We start from the raw sequence: 21945 nt of genomic DNA on the forward strand, positions 1-21945 counted from the left end.
ATAATTTTCTGTTGCGTAAATTTGCATTTCGGGCGGCAGCGGAAATGGCAGAGTTTCATGAGGCTCCCAAGAAGCTGCAACATCCTGAAAATAAAATAAATAACATAAATAACATAAATAACATAGAATTAATTAATTAAAGTAAATAAATTAAAATAAATTAAATTAAATTGATTAATTAAAATAAATTAATTGAAATAAATGGGTTGAAATGAACTAAAATGCACTAAAATTCACTAAATAATTAATTAAAATGAATTAAAACGAATTAAATTGAATTCAAGCTTATTATATTATTAATTAAAATGAAATAATTGATTTAAATTAGTTCAAATTTGATGAAAAGAATTTAAATGAACAAAAAATGAAATAATTAAATCGGATATGAAGCAAATCCCAATTAAGTGAAATCCTCTAAAAGAGTTTCAATTTAAAATGACTAAATTTATTAAATTGAATTAAATTAAATTAAATTGAATCAAATCAAATGAAACTGAATAAATTAATATGGAATTGAATTAAACGAAATGAAATTAAACAAAATTATATACAATTAAATTAAATTGAACTAAATTAAATGCAAATTTGTCAAATAAAATAAAATAAATTCAATAAAGAAAGAAGTACAGGAAGCCAAAGACGAGATTTTAAACCAGAGTTAATTTTAAAAATAAAATTACTTAAATTAATTAAATTAAATTAAATTAAATCGATTTAATTTAATTTAGTTTAATTTAATTTAATTTAATTTAATTCAATTTAATTCAATTTAATCTATTATATTAAATCAAATTTGATTTAACCAATTTAATATAATTAATTTGATTTAATCTAATTTAATGGAAATCAAACAATAATAATTAAATTAAATTAAAGTAATTAATTTAAATTTAAGTAATTAATTTAACTTAAAGTAATTAATTTAAATTAATCAAATTAAACCAAATTAAATCAAATTAAAACAAACGAAACTACTTAAAGTATATTAAACTCATTAAATTAAACTGATTAAATTAAACCAATCAAATTGGATATAACTAATTAAATTAAACTAATTAAACTAATCAAATTAAACTAATTAAATGAATTAAGTCAAATCAAATTAAATTAGTTAATTAAATTAAATAATAATTAAATAAAGTAAGTAACTAAATTAAACAAATTAAAATAAATAAATTAAATAAACAATTAATTGCTGCAGCAGTCTCACAGCCCTGCAGCCGTGGAAGTCTGCTGCGCCTCTGGCTTTGGTTTTTGTTTTTCTTTTTATTTTTTTTGCTTCTTCTTTTGCAAACTTTTTTATTTTTATTTCATCCATTTCCCGAGTCACAAACTCCCAACTCAACATCTCCACAACCTCCACCTCCTGCTGCTGCTGCTGCTGCTGCTGCTGATTCTGCGTCTCTTGCTGCTGCTGCTGCTGCTGATTCTGCGTCTCTTGCTGCTGCTGCTGCTGTTTCTGCTGCTGCTCGCGTGCCTCCGCCACCCCCGCCCGCTGCTGCTGCTGCTGCTGCTGCTGCTGCTGCTGCTGCTTGCTGCTGCTCCCTTTGCTGCGGCCCTGCGCACTTGCGTCGCTGTGGATGAACTCATCCATCACGAAGTGGCTGCTGCTCAAGTCCAAAGTAAAAGTGACATCTTCTGGAAAGCAAGACAGAGGCGCTTCGTACTCCGGAGAAGACGGCAGCTGTACGTACACCCCAGCGCCCCCAGGGGCCCCAGGGGCCCCGGGGGCCCCCTGGGCCCCGGGGGCCCCCGGGGCCCCTGAATCCCCAGGGGCCCCTGAATCTCCAGGGACCCCTGGGGCCCCTGGGGCTTTGGGGGGCCCCGGAGCCCCGGGGGCCCCGGGGGCCCCGGGGACTCTGGGGGCCCCGGGGGCCCCTGGGGCCCCCTGGGTTGGGGGGAAGGAGAGGGTTTGGGGTTTGGGGGTTTTGGGGTTCGTATTTGGAAAGGGTTTGTGGTGGAGTTCCAAATGGAGGGCCTGGGACTTGTAATGTTCTTTTAAACTCCTCGCAGCAACTCTTACCAGCGCTAGCTGCCGCCCTGAGCAGCAGCAGCAGCAGCAGCAGCAGCAGCAGCAGCAGCGGCAGCAGTAGGGGCTCCCGGGGGGTTTGGGGTTTAGAGTTGGGGGTTTAGGGGCTGGGGTTGGGGTTTAGAGGGTGGGGATTAGGGTTTAGGGTTTAGGGTTTGGGGCTGGAAACGCATGCAGGAATTCAAATGGTTTTCGGGAATTTCGGAAATAAAATATTTCAAAAGAAGAATAATAAATTTAAAAAGTTTTTTGAATTTTCGAAATCAAAAATAAATTGAATGAAACAAAAAGAAAATAAAAGGAAATAAAACAGCAGCAGCACTTTCTGATTAAAGAAAATGGACAAGGAAATAAATTAACGGACAAGTAAATAAATCAAAAACAAATAGATAAATAAAATAAATGAATAAATAAATAAAATAAACAAAGAAATAAATAAAAAAATAGTCGAAATTAATTAAAAATAAACAAATAAATAAATAAATAAAAATAGCATTCCCGAGAAGTCTGCGGTGTATGTACACCTGGTGCATGCGCGGCTGGTGTACGTACACCGCAGCTTACCGAGCCCGAGGTAGCTTTTTGCAAACAAAAGAAAATATTTGTTTTGCAATTTGAGAAGTTTTAAATCTGGATGTCCTTTGACTGGCAGCAAAAAGGGGTTTCCCCCTTCAGCTTCGGGTGTACGTACACCCGAAATCTGCTGCTGCTGCTCCTCCGGCAGCAGCGACAGCGGCAGCTCAAAAACCACCTGCGCTGAAGCTCCCCCCATTTCAATCATTGCTGCTGTGCTTCTCCTATTTGCTGCTGCTGCTGCCTCCCCTCTGCTGCTGCTGCTGCTGCTGCTGCTATCGCTGCTGCTGCGGCTGCTCTCGCTGCTGCTGCTGCTGCCCTCGCTGCTGCTGCTGCTGCTCTCGCTGCTGCTGCTGCTGCTGCTGCTGCTGCTAGTGGTGACCATGAGCAACTGGGGGTCGAGGGCCCCCAAGAGCTGGTTGAGGGCGAGCCAGCCGAGGGCCCCCTCTTCGTGACCTGTCAGTACACCGCAGGAGGCCCCGGGGACAAACTTGAGGCCCCACAAGTTCAGTTTGCTGCAGATTGCATGCAGCAGCAGCTGCTGCTGCTGCTGCTGCAGCGAGCGCAGCCCCGCGGTGCCCCTGAAGAAAAGAAGAGTCTCTGCTCTTTCTGCTGCTGCTGGCACTGCATCAAACACGAACTGCTGCAGCTGCTGTACGTACACCCCAAACGAGCGGCTTTCTGCTGCGTCGCTGTGAAACTGCTCTCCACTTGTTGCCACTTTTTTCTTTTCTTCTTTTTCTTTTTCTTTTTCCTTTTCTTTTTCTTTTTCCAACTCCAGGTCTTCTGCTCCAAAGTCGTCAAAGTTGTCCACAAAAGCTGTCACTCCGGGGCTTATTCGCTTCGTTGCTGCTGCTGGCAGTTCCACCTGCAGCGCGGGGGGGCCCCCGGGGGGCCCCCCAGGGGGGCCCCCGGGGGGCCCCTGGGGGCCCTGCGGGGTGTAGCTGTAGTTGTACACATACACCCGAGTGCCGGTGCTGCCTGCATCAATTACTACTGCCTTCCTCTTTATGGGAGCAGCAGCAGCAGCAGCAGCAGCAGCGGGGGGCCCCCGAAGGAGCGAAAAGAAGAGAAGGAGGATGAGGGGCCCCCAGGTGCGGGCCATAGTTAAGGGGCCCCCGGGGTGGGGTGTGAGTCAGCGTGGGAAGCGGGGAGGCCGCGGGCGCAGCAGCAGAACATGTGTGCAGCAAATTGCAAAAGAGGGGTGGAAGGAGCAGCAACTGAAGCTTCTGCTGCAGATCCCCGAGTAAAAAGAAGAAAGAAATCGATTGATACCTTTTAGAAGAGAAAGCGACGGAGAAGAAAGCGCGAAAAAGCCGCGGGCTTCAGCTCGGGTCAGGTTCCACGGGAACGAGGGAACAACTGCAAGAATCCGGCGCGATCCTGGGAATATTCGAAGTTCCCAAGACAAATTAGTCCCAGAAATGCGAAAAGATTCCCAAAATGCAGTTATTTCCTCCATTTAGAAAGTGGATTTCAGTGACGGGGTGGTGGCGTTGGCGGCATGCTCAGCTGTACATACACCTCGCGGCCCGCCCGCGCCCGCGCCTGCAGCCGCCGCAGATTCACTTTTTGAATTCCATTTTTTTTAATTTTTCTGTTGAATTTGAAATTTAAATTCGAATTAAACGCCCAGAAAGCTCCGACAGCCCGCGGACTGCCGCCCCCCCTGCCGGGACACCCCCCAGGGCGCCCGAGTCCACAGCGAAATACGTGTGAATTTGGTCTTTGAAATTACTTCGAGAAAAAAGAATTTCTGAAAATTAATTTAAGTCTTTTAAATGATCAGCAGCAGCTGCTGGCGACTTCGCCGCAAGACACAGTTCATTAAGTTCAGCTTTTCAAGTTCTTAAAAACGCACTTTGAGAAAGCAGAAACAAGACACGAAGTAGCAGCACCAAAAGGCGACAGCAGCAGAAGCAACACTGCAGTAGATCAGCAGCAAAAAAGTTTAAAATCCCTTGTTTGTTTTTCCGAAAATATTCTTTTTTCCCTTTTCTGAACTTCTATTTATTTCTGTTTTGCAACTCTTTTGCTTCACAAAACAATAGGGACAGAAGAAAACGAAAAGATGAATAAAACACTTTCGCTGCATTCCGCTTTTAAGAATTAATTGCACGCGCCTCTAAGCCTGCACTAAAATGTGCTATTTATTAATTTGTATTTAATTAATTAACTAACTAATTATTATTTGTTATTTATAATTCTTTTGATGTTTTGGATTTCTAAGTAGTCTTTTTGTTTATTTAAAAGTCCCCACAAATTCAAAAATGGAGAAAACTTTTTTCTGATTGCAAATGAGGAAATGGAGTGTACGTACACCTGGGAGAAGCTTCCGCTATTCGCCTGCAGTTCAAAAGCCAGAAACTCCTCTATTTCATTTAAATTTAAAAACCTTTTATTCCATTTACATTTAAAAATAAAATAGAGTTCAAGTGGGAAACTTTCTTTTTAAAGTGAAAATGGAATTCAAGTGGGAAAACCAGTCTTCGGCCGTAGCAGCAGCAGCAGCTGCAGCAGCAGCTCCAGTAACAGCTGCAGCAGCAGCTGCAGCAGCAGCTGCTGCCGCGTTGAAAGGGTTGATTATAAAAGAGGAAATGAACTCAATTTTAAATGACTTTTTCATTTACATAAATGCATCCCGGCAATCTACGGCGTCTGTACACCTCAATTTCAAACAAACAAATGAAACTTCCTTTTTATTAATAGATGAACACAAAAACTGTGGCAGCAGCTGCAGCGGGAACAGCTTCTGCTGCAGAAGCAGCAGCAGCACTGCTGCAACAGCTGCAGCAGCTGCAGCACCAACAGCAGCAACGCGAAAAGCTGCAACACCAACAACAGTTGCAGCATCCACACCTGCAACGCCATTAGCCGCAGCATCAACTGCTGCAGCAAAAGCCGCAGCAGCAGCAACAGCTGAAGCAACAACAGTTGCAGCGCCAACGATAGCAGCAGCAGCAACAGCTGCAGCAGCAGCACCTGCAGCAGCAGCTGCTGCAGCAGCTACCACGGCAGCAGCAACTCCCGTTCGAAAAAAGAACTGTAAATGAAAATGCAATTACTTTGCATGCATTTCCATAAAGTCAAACTGCTCGATTAAATCCACAATTAAATGTTTAATTTGCATTTAATTTGAATTATTTATCACCTGGTGTCGCTGCACGGGGTGTACGTACACCTCAGCGCAGCCACCGGGCTCACGGGGTGTACGTACACCTCAGCGCAGCCACCTGGCTCTCTCGCCGTGTTTTTTTTTCGTTCATATTTATTTATTTTGCGGCCTTTTTGAATAAATAAATTAATTTTGAATTTAAATTTAATTAAGAATGCATTTTATCCATTTGCAGACTTGGATCTGGTGAATTTGCTTTTCAACTTTGCGAGAAAAGACACTGGAAAGCTGCGGCTTTTTTTGACTTTTGCAGAATCTTCTTTGAAGTATAAATAGTCTTTTTCATTCCAATTATTATTTATTTTATTATCTTTTGCTTTTAAATAAGTTGCTGCTCCTTTAAAAGCCATTCTTTCTCTGTTCATTTGCTGCTGTGGGTTTACCCAGGAGGCTGGCGGGGGCCCCGGGTTTGTTGCTGCTCGTGCTGCTGCTGCTGCTGCTGCTGCTGCTCCTGCTGCTGTCATGGTGCGAATTGCTGCTGCTGCTTCCGTCCCGCCCCACCGCCCGCCAGGCCCATAAGCTTCTTGTTTTTTATTTATTTTTGTTTCTCTTTTCTTTTCATCTTTTTTCTTTTCATCTTTTTCCTTTTTTTCATTTTTTGCTGCTGCATGCAAATCTCTAGCTTCCCCGTCTTCTGCAGCAGCTCCTTTCCGCCTCCCCCACCAGCTGCTCCTCCTCTTTGTCTCCTTGCTGCTGCTCCTGTTACTGCTGCTGCTGCTGCTGCTGCTGTCTCCGTTTGCTGCTGCTGCTGCTCTCCTCTGCGTCAGCAGCTTCTTAAAATCTGCAGAACCCTCCGGTACCCTCCCAAAATAAGCTTCTGCAGTACTCATGTGACGGGGGCCCCTGCTGCCTGCTGCAGGGGGCCCCCCTGGGGGCCCCCATGGGGTCCCCCCCAAGGGGGCCCCTGGGGGCCCCCCTGGGGGGCCCCTGAGCCCTCCTGCTGCAGCAGCTGCAGCTGTAGAGCTTGTAGTGTAGTAGCGCAAGGGCCACAGCTGCTGCTGCTGGGGGCCCCCAGGCTGTGGGAAGCTGCTGCTCTTTCGAGCAGCAGCAGCAGCAGCAGGCACTTGGTCAGAAAAAACGACTCCTGCTGCTTGGCGAGGCCTTGCTGCCACTTTCTTTGCTGCTGCTGCTGCTGCTGCTGCTGGGGGGGCCCCCAAAGTCAAACATGCTGAGGGCCCCTTGAGAGTGCGCACTGAGGAGAGGTGCAGGGGCTTCCCCCTTTTGCTGCGGCGGCGTGCTGCTGCAGCAGCAGCTGCTGCTGGTGCTGCAGCAGCAGCTGCTGCTGAACTGCCTTCTGTTTTCTTTTCGTTACTTGCCCTTGTTGTGTCTTTCTGGGGGAACGCATCCGCTGCTGCTGCAGCTGCTGCCTCCTGCTCATCCGCTGCATGCGCGCTCCAAACATCCTCAGGCGGCGTATCAGCTTCTGCTGCTGCTGCGGATGCTGCTGCTGCGCGTGCTGCTGCTGCTGCTGCACTCTCCGGTAGAAGTTCGCCGCCCTCAGTAGCCTGCAGTGGCTGCCAAGGCGCTGCAGCAGCAGCAGCAACTGCTGCTGCTGCTGCTGCAGGGCTTAGGATGGGGGGCAGTGCTGCTGCAGCCTCTCTGTCGCCAAGGGCTTCTCCTTGGCGGCTGCGTAGTCGAGTGAGAGGTGTCCCTGCAGCAACAGCAGCAGCAGCAGCAGCAACAGCAGCAGAAGCAAAGAGAAAATTTGCGCGGCTAATCCAGCAGCACGTGTGGGGCCACTGCAGCAGCAGCAATGTGGTTTCTCACTTTATTATTGCTGCTAAAAGATAATTTCATATTAGCAGCAGCAATATATTCAAAATAAAATAATTGAATAAACAAATAACGTAAAGTATCATGTTACTTGTGGCTGAAGCAGCAAAGAGAAGCAGCAAATAGAAGCAGCAACATTGGTTGCTGCAGCAGCTACAAAACGACGAACCTTCAACAGCTCTGAGCCCCCCCTTCCTAGTGCCCAAGAAGCTGCTGCCGTTGCTGCTGCTGCTGCTGCTGCTAGCTGCTGCAGCCTGGACCACCTCGAACTTCCTTAGGAACTGCACTGACTGCGTGCTGCTGCTGCTGCTGCTGACGTGGGCGCAGACAGCAACAGAAGTTGCCACAAAAGGTACCAAAAGGGGCCCCGGGGGCCCCTCGGGGGCCTCTATGGGGGCCCCCCACTGCTGTGAACTGCCTACGGGACCCCTGCTGCTGCTGCTGCTGCTGTTGCTGCTGCTCGAAGCATTCCGGGGGCCCCTCTCTGCTGCGCTGGCACAGTGGCTCCCCTGAAACAAACAAAAAGACAAAAGTGCTGCTAATTAAATAAATTCTGCTGCTGCTGCTGCTGCTGCGAAATGCATGCACCCCCAAAAGGTGAGAAAGTGATTGCGGTGTATGTACAGCTTGCTTCTGCGCGGGCTTTCTCCTCGCAAACAACAACTTCTACTATTTATTTTAATTATTTTCCCATTATTAATTATTCTATTTTTAGATTTTATTTTCCATTTTTGCGTATTTTGTTTCCCCAGCTGCTTCTTTAAAAGCTCCTCGCCTCCTATGCACAACTGCTGCACTTGAATTGCTGCATAGACCCTGTGCCCTCACCGCCCCATCTCCCCCGCAGCAGCAGCAGCAGCAGCTGCTGCTGCTGCTGCTGCTGCAGTGGAGGCACTGCGCAGCAGGTCCACTAGGACTTAGTCAACAAACTGGCAAGCCCCTCCTAACCTGGCTTGCAGCAAACTCCTTCACTGCACACAAAACTTGGGTGCTGGCGCTGTGGCTTTCAACCACAAGTCCCCCGCTGCTCCACCGCACGGCCTGCGAGACCCTCAGAAAGCTGCCCTGCGGCTGCAGCAGCAGCTGCGGGGGCCCCCCAACTGGGGGGCCCCCCTGGGGGGGGCCCCCCACTTGGGGGCCCCCCTCAAGGGGGCCCCCCCACGCCCTTGCTGCCCCGCCCCAGACACTCCGAGGGTCCAGGGGGGCCCCCAAGAGCCTCGGGGGGCCCCAGGGGGGCGCAATGGGGCCTGGGAAGCTCATGGGGCTGCGGAAAGCTGCAGCAGGTGGAGTCTGTGCAGCATTATGCGAATTGGGGGAAAGCGGGGTTCAAAAAGGCACACATGAGCCCCAAAGTTCTCCTTCAATTCAAGTTTTTACTTTTAATGCCAAATAAAAGAAATAAAAACGAGAAAGCAGCAGAGTCGCAGCTGATCGCGGCGCGGAAACCGATGCTGTCGGCGGCGGAGGCTGCTGCTGCTGCTGCTGCGCCGTTTTACCTTCAGCGCAGCTCCAAAGTTAGCTTTTGAGTTTTAAGAAAGTAAAAATGTCCTTTTGAAAGAGTTTGAATGGAAAGGAAGAATTAAAAGCCGCAGGAGGCGACGCGGGCTGAGGCGTTCCAGTGGGCTGGACACACAGCGCCGTGTGCGCGCAGCGAAACGCTGCAGTTCGAGAAGATCCTCCGCGCCAATTAAATTAAAATGAAAGTCTAACAATTGGAAAGGAAAAATTAAATCAAAAAGTCCCAATTTAAAGGGAAGATCGCGTGGGCGAAGAAGCCGGGCCGGTGTCGGCGTCCGGCGCAGCGGCTGGTGCCTTGTGGCTGCTGTACAGTGCAGGAAGCCGAGTCTTCCGGGGAAAACATTTCAAATTCCTTCTTTTTGTTTAATTACCACTTCAAAACATCAAAAAGAAGTCCATTTGCATTTAATAATTCCAGTTTTCGAGCTGTCAGCCCCCCACGCTTCCAGGCGGGCTGCCGCAGTCTGCGGAATCTTGCAAGTTGTCGGCCTCCAGGCCGCTGCTCAACGCAGCGCTTCCCATTCAATTTTCTTTCTAAATATTCAAATTATAAATTGAAAAGCCTTTTGAATTAACAAATTCTTCCGATCTTTGGCGAGATGCGCCGCTGCGCAGCTGCGGATCGTGCATGATTCTGCATGCCAGTGACGCTGGCGGCGGCTGATCTGCATGTTCTGGCGCTCCTTTTACCGCCGGAAGCCCCCAGCTTCTCATTTATAGAAAGTGGAATTCAAAGGGAATGAAAAGAGCCGCAGACCTTCCATTTTGAGGCGAGTTTGAGGGAGTTTGGGGGCTGAAGAGCCCGGCCGGCAGCCCGCGGGAAGCTCTGCAGCGAAAATGGCCTTCTTCGGAGTCAGCACGAATTTAATTAACTGCGGAACTCCAAGTCCGAGTCAAAATGCAGAAAGCAGCGAAATGAGTCCTTACCAGGCCGTCCTGGTGTCTAGGGAGGTCCGCCTCCGAGGCCTTGCTGCAGCACAGAAGAACTACGCCCGACTGCAGCTCGAGTACAGCAGCGCCTACGCGGCCTACCAGCAGCTCCAGGTCAGCGACACAGCAGCAGCAGCAGCAGCAGCTGCAGCAGCAGCAGCAGCAGCAGCAGTGGTAGCGGCAGCAGCAGCGGTAGGAGGAGTAGTAGTAGGTAGTACTGGAACCAGCAGCACCGGCACCAGGGCCAGCGCCAGGAGCAGCAGCAGCAGCGGCAGCAGTAGCAGCAACAGCAGCAGCAGCAGCAACAACAGCAACGCCAGGCGCCTTTGTAGCTGCTGCTTCGTTCCACCACCCTGGGCGGCAGCAGCAGCTAGAGTTAGCGCAGCAGCAGCCACACGCGTTTGCTTCTAGCTCTTCCCGCTGCAGCTGCTGCTGCCGTTTTTGCTGCTTCTGCTGCAGCTCTGCAGCTGCAACTTCGACTGGGATTAGCTGCTGCTGTTTGCTGCTGCGCAGGCCGATGTTGCTGCTAAGGCGAAAGCTGTAGACTCTTATTTTGAAGGCCAAGAAGCAGCAGCAAAAGAAGTTTGCGAAAAAGCTGCTGCAGCAAAAGCCCTTCAACTTAAGGAAGGCGGCAACGACTACACCCACCCCAAATACGCAGCTCTTGTGGCTGGTGAAGTTTATTTATTTGTTTATTTATTTTATTTATTTATTTATTTTATTTATTTCATTTTACTTTATTTGAGTTCTTTTCGTTTGCTTTTGCACGGGCTTTCCGTGCATGCATGTAGGGGCGTTCGAGTGTATGCATGCAGTCCGGTACTGTGGCAGCAAAGACACTTGCAAATCTGCATGCAAAAGGACATATTTAATTCAAGCCTCCTCATTTATATCTTTTTATTTGTAATTAAGGTATTTAAATATATATGACTTGCTTTTGTCTCTACATATATGTGCATGCATACATATGCATGCATATATATATGCATGCATACATATGCATTTATGTGCATGCAGACGTGTGCATGCATCTATACATTTGCATGCATGCATATATTTGCATGCATGTATACATTTATTCACATGCTTATGTTTGCATGTATGTATACAGTTATACGCACGCATACATATGCATGCATATACACATTTATATGCATGCATGTATACATTTATGTGCATGCATACATTAGCATGCATATATAATTTTTATATGCATGCATATAGTTGCGTTGCTTATATGTATTTATGAATACAAATATATGCATGCAAATATAATTTTTATATGCATGCATATACTTGCATGCATATATACTTATATTTGCATGCATATATTTGCATGCATAAATACATATAAGCAACAGTGCATGCATGCGTTGGGAGGCAGTTTGTGTGTGTCACAAAGTGTTTCTCAGCGATTTTTTGCGTTAAATTGCTTTTTAAAAGTAATTATTGAGTCATTTTAAATAAATATTTTATTTTTGAACTTTATTTCTCTCAGGTCTCAGCTCAGACCGCCGGAAAGCTGTAGATGAGCTGCTGGTTCCTTATTTCATTTTCTTGAACGAACTGACAAGTGCAGAAGACGCACTTTGGGCGAAACACGGGGCACTTCAGGCGGCTCAAGTGGGAATTTGGCATTTATTTCTCAAGTTAATTGTTTATTTTACTTTTTAATGATTAATAAAATAATTAAATCTATTCTAAAACACTTATTTGCATGCTGAACTTGCATACAGCTGAACTCTAGGTGTTTGGGTGTATCCTCAGGTGCCTCTTTGCCTATTTGCTGCTGCACCTGCTTTCTTTTTGAATTTGAATTTGCTGCTTGTTTTCAGACCAATTTGTTTACTTTTTTTGATTCCTCTTGTCTCTCGTTCACCATGTTTGATTCTTTTCTTTTTAGTTTTGATGGGCTTGCTGCTGGTGCATCTTCTTGCTGCATTACATGAACTTGACGAGTGAATATTGAACATATAGAGGGTGCTGCAGCATTTGGCACGCAGATTGATGCTGCTGTTGCTGGTGTTGCTGCTTTTGCTGGTGTTGCTGTTGTTGCTGGTGTTGCAGCTGTTGCTGCTCTTGTTGAGGTTGCTGCCGTTGCTGCTGCCGTTGCTGCTGCAGGTGCTGCTGATACACTTCGCAAATGTTGGTGGCGACACCTTTGTTATTCACCAATTTTGCTGCTGCTGCTACTGCTGCTACTGCTGCTGCTGCTGCTGCTGCTGCTGCTGCTATGTTCAGGAGGTTTACAATTTGTGGGGTGTGGAGCTGCAGGCTGCCGACTGGCAGCTCCAGTCGATGCCTGCGGAGCCGCAGCTGTCTTCAGAAAGAGTGGGTTTTAATTTGCATTTAATGTGCATTTAATATTTTATTTATTTATAATTATTAAAAATATTATTTTTAATTAAATTTCCTTATTTGCTGCTCTTCTTTGCCCCTCCAGATCAACTCACTGCTGCTTCAAATACAGCCAAATGCGCAGTCTTAGCTGCAGCAAAGTCTTACACACATATATAAATATATATATATATATGTTTTTTATTTATTACATTTAAAAATATAAAAGTGCAGAAAAAGAAATAAATTCAGTTGTGGATTTAATTTTGAATTGCGGAAACAAAATGCTTTGTTTGTGCATGCAGAGCTTGGCAGAAATTCGCTACTTGGCGCAGCGCGTGGCTGAAATTCGAAAAAAGAAAATTTTAAAAAGAAAAAAGGAAAAAACTGTTGTGAGGCATTTGGTGGACGAGACGCAAACCCAAGACAGCAGCAGCCAGCCGCCGGCCCCGCAGGTGATGCAGTTAGTGAACTTCAAAGTTTTAGTCCAGTTACGTGTAGTGGCAGCAGCAGCAGCAGCAACAGCAGCAGCAGCAGCAGCAACAGCAACAGCAGCAGCAACAGCAGCAACAGCAGCAGCAGCAGCAACAGCAGCAGCAGCAGCAACAGCAGCAGCAGCAAAAGTGGCAGCAGCAACAGCAACAGAAGTAGCAGTAACAACGACAACTGCAACAGCAGCTGCAACAGCAGCAGCAGCAATAGCAGCAGCAATAGCAGCAGCAGCAGCAACAGCAGCAAGAATAGTGGCACCTGCTGCAGCAAATCAATTCACAAGCAGCACGCCTATGTTTGTCCACTATTGCTTCTGCAGTGTACGCGTCAGTCTTGCTTCAAATGCAAATGAACGCAGCAGCACATTTAGTTTATAAAGACAATTTTAGTTTATAAATACATATTTAATTTATAAATACATATTTAATGTATAATTGCATATTTAACTTATAAATGCACATAAAATTTAAATTGCAAATAGCATAAAGCTGGAGGAATGCATGCAACTGCGTGCTTTTGTTCCCATTAAAATAGAATTAATAAGTGGATAAATACAAATACTGCAATACTACTACTGCAGACAGTAGAGAATAATTGTATGTGAACAAGACACTGCATGCATGCAAGAAATGACAGCAATTAACAAGTAGATAATAATAATTAGTAATAAAATGTTTTTGAAATAATCAAATTTTGTGAATTTTGTTTTCTTTTTTTTTCAGCGCCCTTCAAAAGCCTCTGCTCCTTGTTTGGCGTCTTTCGCGATTTGCAACACAAAAGAAACCAAAAAGAAAAAAGAGAAGAAACCCGATTTCGACGCCAGCAGTTGGCTTTGATAGCTCCTAAACCCTAAACCCTAGGGCCGAAACTCGCCACAAACGCAGTGCGTAAACCATTGAATAGCTAGGCCCTGCAGAAAACCCTTGAAAGCCCTAAACCCCAAACGCTGAGGCTTCGGGCTTCGAGGCAATAACCAAAACTCTGAAATGCGACGAAACATAAACGGGAAAAAAAGATTCAAGAAATTAGTCGTACAGTTTATTTATTTTCTCTGTACAGATCCAAACCTTTTTTATCTGGAATTAATACAGTTATTCAGACCTTTGCAATGCATGTTAACCATGAAATGTTATGACAAGCGGCAGTAGGATACATCCGCACATATTTCTACCTTTCCAAATAAATAACTACAACAATATCTACAGCATTGTACCATTCTTGTTGAGCATATGTAGCTCCACTTGAAGGAAAAAGTACATAATAAACTGGCTGAAGTATAGAACTAAAGATCTGTCTGCTTATGCAAGGGTTTCTGCATCCTCTGCATGGGAAGTTTCCGTCATTCTCTTCGTCCTCAGTTTCTTCGCCACATTAATAGGAAAATTTACAACAAAATATTATCGAAGTTTTCAGAAACCCAACAAGTCGGGGAAGCCCCAAACTGCACAATTCAACTAATGCGCCGCATGCAGCTTCGCCCTTCTATACATTTTGCTGTTCGCTGCTAACTTGTGGATTTAAGCAGCAACAGGCGGAGAAAATCTCGAGAAAATAAATAAAATAAAATGACAGAAAGGTGCCTCCAAATCCGCACCACTTTGGCGTTGTTCTTCAAACCAAACGGCTGCACCCAGTTGCCTCCAAGACGAAGAGGGTTTCCCCCGCTGTCATAAATCCAAAGAACACTTCAATTACCAGATATAACCACTTAATAAACTAATAATAAACATAATTTGCCACTTCGCCAGCATTTGACGCTGCAGCAGAGGCGCACTGAGAGCTGCCTCGCGGAAACCTGAATCCAGGAAGCAAGAACAACATTAGTTCATGCCATCTGCTTCTTGCAGCTGCTGCTGCTGCTCCTGCTGCTGCGAGCCCTCTTCCAGTGCAGTGTAGAACCTCGCAACTGCCTCGAGCACCTGCGGCTGAGTCTTCTGCAGCGCCTGCAAACCCGCTTTTAGGGTTTGGCCGACGTACGCAGAAGCATCTGCTGCTGCTTCGCGCAGCTGCTGCTGCCCCACAGCCACTTTGCCCTTCAGCAGCGCAGCAGCTTGCTGCAGCTCCTCCGCAGTGGGCTGTAGCGCCGTCTTGAGTTGTTTGGCGAACTTTTCAATTGCAGCTTTCACCTGTTCCGCAGACATCCTCTTGCCTGCGGGTGTTGCTGCTGCTGCTGCTGGGTCCGCCGTTTCCGCTGCTGCCGCTGCTGCTGCTGCTGCTGCTGCTGCTGCCTGCTCCAAGGACGCCAGCGCCTCCTCAGACAGCTCAAGAGAAGTTGCCAACTCCTCGAGGCCCTGGGGCCCCTTCTGCTCAACAAATGCCAGCAGCTGCTCCAGAGCTGCTGCAGGGTCGGGGGCCCCCCCGTTGGGAACCCCAAATTCGGATTGGAGGCCCTTTAATGCTTCTTTTGCAAAGTCTTGAACTCCTTGAAATTCTTTTTCCAGCAACTTCTGGAGGCCCTGGGGGATCTCGGGGCCCTCGAGCTTCGCCCCGAGTCCGAGCAACTGGCGCAGCGCCAGCTGCCCCAGATCGTCCTGCTGCTGCTGCTGCTGCTGCCCTCTGCCCTCCTCCTCAAACCGTGCTGCAGCAGCAGCTTCTGCTTCAACTAGTCCTTCGAAGAGCTTCCCCAACTCCCAATCCGGCTCTTCCTCCTCAGAGGATTCCCCCTCATGCAGAACTCGCCTGCGGCGGTTCCTCCTCGCGCCCCTCCTCAAGCTGATGCTGCTGCTGCTGCTGCTGCTGCTGGTCCGCTTGCGCCTGCTGCTTGCTGCCAGCCGGCGCCCCCTGATGCCGTCCACCTCGTCAAACAAGTTTCCAAAAAGAGGCTCATCATCTTCAGCTTCCTCCTCTTCATCTCCGCTGCTTCCCAGAGCCTCAACGGGCTGCTCATCTCCGCCCCCATCAGCAAAAGTTGACGAGCTGTCAGTCACCCCCTTGCTGCCCTCAGGACTTCCTGTTGCTGCTGCCTCTGCTGCTGCTGTCTCGGAAGATATGCTGGAACTCTCGCCCGAAGAGCCAGATTCGCCTTCTTCAAGGCCCTCTTCCTCCTCCCCCTCTGGGGCCCCTGGAGGGGCCCCCGCAGGGGCCCCCGAAGGGGCCCCCGAAGGGGCCCCCGAAGGGGCCCCCGAGGGGGTCCCCGCTGGCTCTACAGCTTGGGTTTCTCCGGGGGATTCGAAAGTAGTAAGGGCCGGTGGGGGCCCCGACTGGTCCACTCTTCCCTCAGGTATATCTTCTCCAAAGAGCGGTGAACGGCCCCAGACAAAAGGGTCAGAAACCAGAGGCCTCGGGGTGCCGGAGTCCTCCCTTGATCCTACAGATTCATCTCCAGGAGCCACCACTTCTCCCCCAGAACTTGAAGACCCTACGCGTCTTCGAAGAAAACCACCAGAAGCAGCAGCAGGCTCTGGCTCTGCTGCAGCAGCTGTTGCTGCACAGTAGGCGTGCGTGAGCAGCACACCACAGACGACGAACTTGAGTTGCCGAGACAGCCTGACCATCTTCGGCGGAAGCACAAAAAAACGCGGGTGATCTGTTGTAAAAAGAATATAAAAAGAATTTGAATTCAATTCGCAAAGTTGCAAACGAACGAAAACAAAATGGAATATCTGAATGATGATCGGCTGATACTTGCTGCCCTCAATGCTCGTGGAGCGATGCCCGGCGCGCGGCGCTTTTGGGGAGGGGCTTTCTAAGAGGTGCTGCTGCTGCTTTTGCTTATTTTGGCGAGTTGAACTGCACAATTTTTCGGAATTGAATGCATTTTATCAAAAGTATCTCACTTTAAACTTTAACTCCGTTTATATCGCGCCTTTGGGGTCACCCAGTCCGGCCGTGACCACTGGCACAGACAGAACGACCCCGTGCCGGCAAGCATTCGACGCGTTCGCGGGCAAGGCAGGTTTTTTAGTGCTTTTAATTTAGATTTATGGAGTTTTCCAACAATTATAAACAAGATTTAGAGTTTATTGTTGAGGTGCAGGGCTCAGGGGCAGTTTTACCAGGCAGGCGTGGGAGCCACTCGGACACACCAGGATTGGAGGGTGCAGGTTCCACAGTGCTTTCTTCAACACTTCGTGGGTGCCGTCCTTTTTAATATTCCATATATCTTTTCATATCTCAATTTATGTAATTAGTCGTGTCTGAGAAGGAAATTCGGACACAAGGCGTAGGACAAGAAGCAGGCAAGGGGGTGTCTTGGAGTTCTCATCCCGAGCTTCCTTCGAGGAAGCAATTTCTTTACAAATGCTGCAGATCTGGAACTACCGCTGAATAGAAGATAATCTGTTTTAAACAGGGAACACGATGCATTTCATAATGGAGGCAGCTGGCGAGGGAAACCCATTACTTGCCACTCAGACTTCCACGCTGATAAACCAGTCTTTACAAATTGCTAGATCGTTTGACCCATTAAGTAAATGTAGGATCCCGGAAATCTGCTTTCAATTAGTTTTTCTTCACCGTCAAAACCCTGGTGAAGGTGCTGCGGTTGCAGCCGGAGGAAGTGCTTGGGGACACACAGAGGACTGCAGTTTACTTTTTCTTCAAAGGGTAGAATGATCTTGTTCATGGAAACTGATCCTGGAAAGTCAAAATATAATTATTAGAGTGAGCTTAATTGGTATGGACATTCCAGGTTGCAGCAAATGTACCATGTAGGGAGCTTTTTGATACTGAGCAGTACCGTTTCAAGACAAAGCCTGGAGCCCAAGATGCTAAGCCCTTAGGCCCAAATGCTAAACGCCAAACTATAAGGCTTAAACTCTTGAAATTATGTTTAAAGAGCGTCTCTGGCATTTGCCTATTTCTCACGCGGCTCACAGTTCAGTCATTCTTTTATAAATGTGGCGGGTGTCCTTAAAACAGGTACTTCAAACTCTTGCTTGCGAAGGATACTATTTACAGTACAGCAGCAGTGCAATGATTTCACTCTTGTATTTAGGGTTTAGGGTTTGGGGGCTAGGGTTTAGGGTCTAAATATTGCGAAAGTCCAGCAACACGCTATCAGTGCCACCTTCAGCTCTTGATGGTAGCGGCGGTACTTTATTGACGAACTATGACTTCTAAACTAATCAGTTTGGATTATTCGTAAGTACTCTTTGTGGAAAATTTGTCCAAACATTTAATTCATGCATCCATTTATCAGAATAGGCAACTTTAAGACTGAAACGTGAGTAGAGGCCTCAGAAGCAGGCTTTTACTTCAGGGTTGCGTAAAAGCTTTAGATGATCACTAGAAGAATAAAGACACGATAGACAAGAAAAGAAACTAGAGTTTAAAAGGCTGTCAAGCTGTGACTCGCTCGTGTATCTCAAATGCAATGAATGTGAACATCGCGAAGCAGACATGCAAATAACAAGGATGTTGAAATGATGATATCAGCTGCAGAGTTATTGTTCAGTATGAGGCAATGTTTGCATTAAAACTAAAAAAAGGAAACATAAATCAGACAATTCCATTTAAGATGAGCGAAGGACAGAAGGGGGCCCCAGGCGTTGGCGCCTGCGGCACAAGGACAAGCGGGGCATTACCTGCAAATCCAGATATCAAATGCAGAATAAAAGAACAAAGTAAATCCATGAATTGTCAAAGGAGTGACAAAAATCTTGGCATATTCTCGAGAAAACTGAGCGTAGCAACTTTCTTTTTTTCGTGTTCGCCCGCTCAGTCTTCATCTTGACTGTATGATTTCTGCATAATTTGCATGCACCCTTTTGCAGCTGCTTCAGCAAACATATATTTGCAAATATATTTGGATGAGAGTGTGATTAAAGAGCAGCTATGTCGCGTGCAGAGAGAAAATAGAATAGAGGTTTAGATCAGAAAGCCCAGAGGCTGAGTGATGCGTGTTAAGATGCAGGGTTTGTTCCTGGCATTTGCAGTAGAGCTTATGCCCATTTAAGTTGCTGTATTCTCTCTCCCAATATACTTTTTTCTTGAATTTGCATTGCTGCATGCGTTTCTTTGTCGCTGTCTAGCGCCATTACCTGCTTTTTCCGCGTCTGCCCAGCAGCAAAGGAATTGCACATTCAAGAAATGCTGATCTAGAAAGCAGGGGAAGCAAAAAAGAGGAAGTGTAAACAGTAGAGAGAACTGTAAAGAGATAATGTGATAGTCTAAATGGAGAGGGGCTTCGGGAATATGTCCGTCTCAATTAGAATGTCTTCCTTCCAAACCAAGAACAGTTAAGTGCTGCATCGATTGCAAGCCCGTCTAACCCCAGCAGCAGAATGCAGAAGGTGCCAATAACAAAAGAACCAGTAATGTGACCACTTGTCACGTGAATTGGCAACGAGGAGAGAAAAGAATGAAAGCCCCTAGAGGCAGCAAAGTACACAATACACGCTAAAAGAGTAGTCCTTAGCCGTTGTTCTGTAGCTCTCCTTATCACTACTGAGACCACTGGACCACTGACTGTGCCTACAGCCCGCCTCTTGCAGGCAGGAGAGAGCTATGAAGAAAACAAAAATCAAAGGTCGGCGTTATTTGAAAAGCCTGGCAGCAACGCCGCAAGTGCAGCAGCAGCAAGCTGCAGCGCGCAGCAGCAAGCCGCAGCACGCGCTGCTGCAGCCACGCTCGCAGCATCAACGAGAAAAAGGAAAAAGAATACTCCCTAGCTTTCTACAAAATGCGTTTCGAGGCTGGCTGGGCCCCCAGAAGGTGCTGAAATGCGGGAGAAAGTCCCCAGCTTCCTGAGCCACTTTAGCTACCCAGTCTTAGTTCAAGCACTTCACTTTCGGCCAGAAACCTCTTGCTATGTTCCCACTTTGCCTTTCTTCCTTCGCCAGCAGCAGCTCTTTGGGCCTGCTGCTCCTGCCAGAGACAAACATGCAAAATCTGCGGGCCAAAAGGCCCTCAAAAGGCCTTTTCGCGAAAACGCATGCAGCGGAGCTTTTGAATTGGCAGAAAGCCCCAAACTGGGGCCTCTGCAGAAGCTTGCTGCCCCCATTTTCACTCAAAAAGACGAAATGATGTGCTGGCGGGCACACTGAGCCACGCCGGCGAATAAATTTGAAAAAATAACAAAGTATGAGCAAGAAAACAAAGTCAAAACACAAAATTCAGAAAAAATTCAAAGAACGCCCCTTTGCCCAAGCTTAAGCCACGCTGCTGCAGTTCCCCCTGCACTGGCTCGGGGCCCCCGAGGGCCGATCCTTTTCCTTTTGCTGGTGTGGGGCTCCAGGCTTGGACTGGCAGTTGACCAGTGGTCCACACAGGGGCTTGCTGCTGCTGCACTGCTCGCAGCAGCAACTTTCACAGGCCAGGTGACCCTCGCCAGCGGTGGGTATAAATGCCTTTGGGGCAGTAAATGCAGCTGAGCGGATACGCGGGGCGCCCAGAAGAATCATTGGAAAGGCAAGTAGGTTTCTTTTCTTCTTCTGGCGGGCCGGCAGCTGCTGCAGCTGCTGCTGCTGCTGCTGGCGTCGCTGCAGCAGCTTCAGCAGACACGGGGTGTGGGTCAGATGGCCGCGCTTCTGCTGCAGTTCTCGCTCCTGTCTTTTTCTGTTTCTTTTGCACTGAAGAGTCCAGTTTCTGAGTTAGAGCAACAACGCGGGAATTGAGAGGCGGGAGAGCCGAACGAAGCACCCCCCAGTTCAAGAAACTGGCCGAGTTGCGCACGGCAATGCCTTCGATGCTGCCGCCCAGCATTGCCTTTTTCTCCTTTCTCGCAGTCATTTTCGCAAATAAAGGTAAATAAAACCTTAAATTCGGAGATTTTATGGAAGGATCCCAACCTCACGCGCCCAATGATGGGCCGCAAGACATCCCGCCACTGAAGACTCAGCGGCGCCAGCAGCAGCTGACCACCGGACCTCGTCCATGAAGACCCCCCTAGAACAGATGTTTAAATGACTTCTCGTAATTAATTTTCGACTTTTTCCCAGTATTTAATATTATTTAAAGTATTTATTGCGTTTCGGGACTCGAATGCCTCTCGTGGAGACGTCGCCCCCTCCCCGTTATGTGTCGCATTCATACATTCATACACCCAATGAAGCAGCCAGACGCAACGCACGCATTAGGCTTGAAAAATGAACTGAAGAGCTCTAGGAAAGCTTAATTCGGTATAATTGAGCCCTTTTATGCGGTGTGCTGCTGCTGTTGCTGCTGCAGCTGCAGCTTCTGCGGGCTCTAGAGAGGCTCAGTGAGGTATTAACAAGCCTGGGTCTAGGGAACGGTGCTGCTGCTGCTGCTCCTGCCTCCACTTCGGCTGCAGCGTTTACTTCCGTTGCTGCTCATTGTCGCTGCTGCTCTGCTGCTACCTTAGTGCCCTTTCAGTGAGACGCCCTTTAGCGACGCTGCTGCTCCTTTCAGGCCAAATGCAGGGGGATCTTGTCGCTCCAAAGCACATACTGGGGTAAATGCAGCCGTCTCGGGAAACACAAGTTTTATTCATGTCAGTGGGTGCTCATGAACAGCCCAAATATGGGCTGGTTCCAGTTTGCAAACTTCCTCTTTTCCACATGTATTGCCCTTCGAGTGTAATAACAGCTGCTGCAAAAGGGTGCCGTCTATGCCCTATATGCGCAGGCGCAGCCCAATACCAGCGAGAAGGATCTCCTCCTCGCTATTTTAATGTATAGCATAAATATATATACATATGTGTGTAAATATATATACCCTAATTTTACACATACGTATATACGTATATATAATAAAATATATAATATATATATTTAATACATGAATAAAATATATATATATATTATATATATATATACATTTGTATATATGCGCATATACGAATCCGCATACTGTTGTAAATAGCTGCAGCAATATAAATTTATTGGGAGCTGCAGCTGTGCAGTTCCCCCCAACTTGAACACAGCCAGAGGAGCTCAAGATGGGCTGTGGGTGCAGCTCCAGGCCTCTGTAGATACTTTTTGACTTTTTCTGAAGTCAAAAAAGTACTACTTGGGGCTTTTTGTCTAACTGTGATTGCACAGGGCACTGCAGGCCATTTGAATATAAAAAACGCGCCAATGCACTTATACTTGTTGACATAAAGCACAGCCGGGGGCACTTCCTCTCTAGGGGGCCCCCAAGCTTCTATCTGTAAACCCCTGGGGGCCCCGCAGCCACCCCCGGGCCCCTGCTGCTGCGGGGGCCCCCGCAGCAGCAG

The 21945-nt window shown here is 47.2% G+C and overlaps 5 protein-coding genes across 5 annotated transcripts; 1 reads left to right on the top strand and 4 right to left on the bottom strand.

Moving 5' to 3' along the window:
- Window positions 1–1188: 1188 nt before the first annotated feature.
- On the bottom strand, window positions 1189–3707 carry ETH_00012355 (GDA1/CD39 (nucleoside phosphatase) family domain containing protein, putative; the record flags this gene model as incomplete). Its single annotated transcript, XM_013375473.1, has 3 exons — window positions 1189–1195; window positions 1296–2040; window positions 2594–3707. 3 exons carry the CDS (start codon window positions 3705–3707, stop codon window positions 1189–1191), a joined length of 1866 nt encoding a protein of 621 aa, XP_013230927.1.
- A 2231-nt stretch (window positions 3708–5938) lies between these two features.
- ETH_00012360 (uncharacterized protein) lies at window positions 5939–8810 on the bottom strand (the record flags this gene model as incomplete). Its single annotated transcript, XM_013375474.1, has 3 exons — window positions 5939–7428; window positions 7720–8059; window positions 8499–8810. The coding sequence occupies 3 exons, from the start codon at window positions 8808–8810 to the stop codon at window positions 5939–5941; spliced, it is 2142 nt and encodes a 713-aa protein (XP_013230928.1).
- A 1095-nt stretch (window positions 8811–9905) lies between these two features.
- On the top strand, window positions 9906–13663 carry ETH_00012365 (uncharacterized protein; the record flags this gene model as incomplete). The annotated part of the gene is made up of 6 exons (XM_013375475.1): window positions 9906–10112; window positions 10512–10671; window positions 11497–11621; window positions 12240–12329; window positions 12641–12790; window positions 13550–13663. 6 exons carry the CDS (start codon window positions 9906–9908, stop codon window positions 13661–13663), a joined length of 846 nt encoding a protein of 281 aa, XP_013230929.1.
- A 984-nt stretch (window positions 13664–14647) lies between these two features.
- On the bottom strand, window positions 14648–16321 carry ETH_00012370 (uncharacterized protein; the record flags this gene model as incomplete). The annotated part of the gene is made up of 1 exon (XM_013375476.1): window positions 14648–16321. One exon carries the CDS (start codon window positions 16319–16321, stop codon window positions 14648–14650), a length of 1674 nt encoding a protein of 557 aa, XP_013230930.1.
- Window positions 16322–20075: 3754 nt separating this feature from the next.
- ETH_00012375 (uncharacterized protein) lies at window positions 20076–20498 on the bottom strand (the record flags this gene model as incomplete). Its single annotated transcript, XM_013375477.1, has 1 exon — window positions 20076–20498. The coding sequence occupies one exon, from the start codon at window positions 20496–20498 to the stop codon at window positions 20076–20078; it is 423 nt and encodes a 140-aa protein (XP_013230931.1).
- Window positions 20499–21945: the final 1447 nt, after the last annotated feature.

This window comes from Eimeria tenella, genomic scaffold (genome assembly GCF_000499545.2).
Source record: "Eimeria tenella Houghton genomic scaffold, Eth_scaff28, whole genome shotgun sequence".
NCBI classification, from domain to species: domain Eukaryota; phylum Apicomplexa; class Conoidasida; order Eucoccidiorida; family Eimeriidae; genus Eimeria; species Eimeria tenella.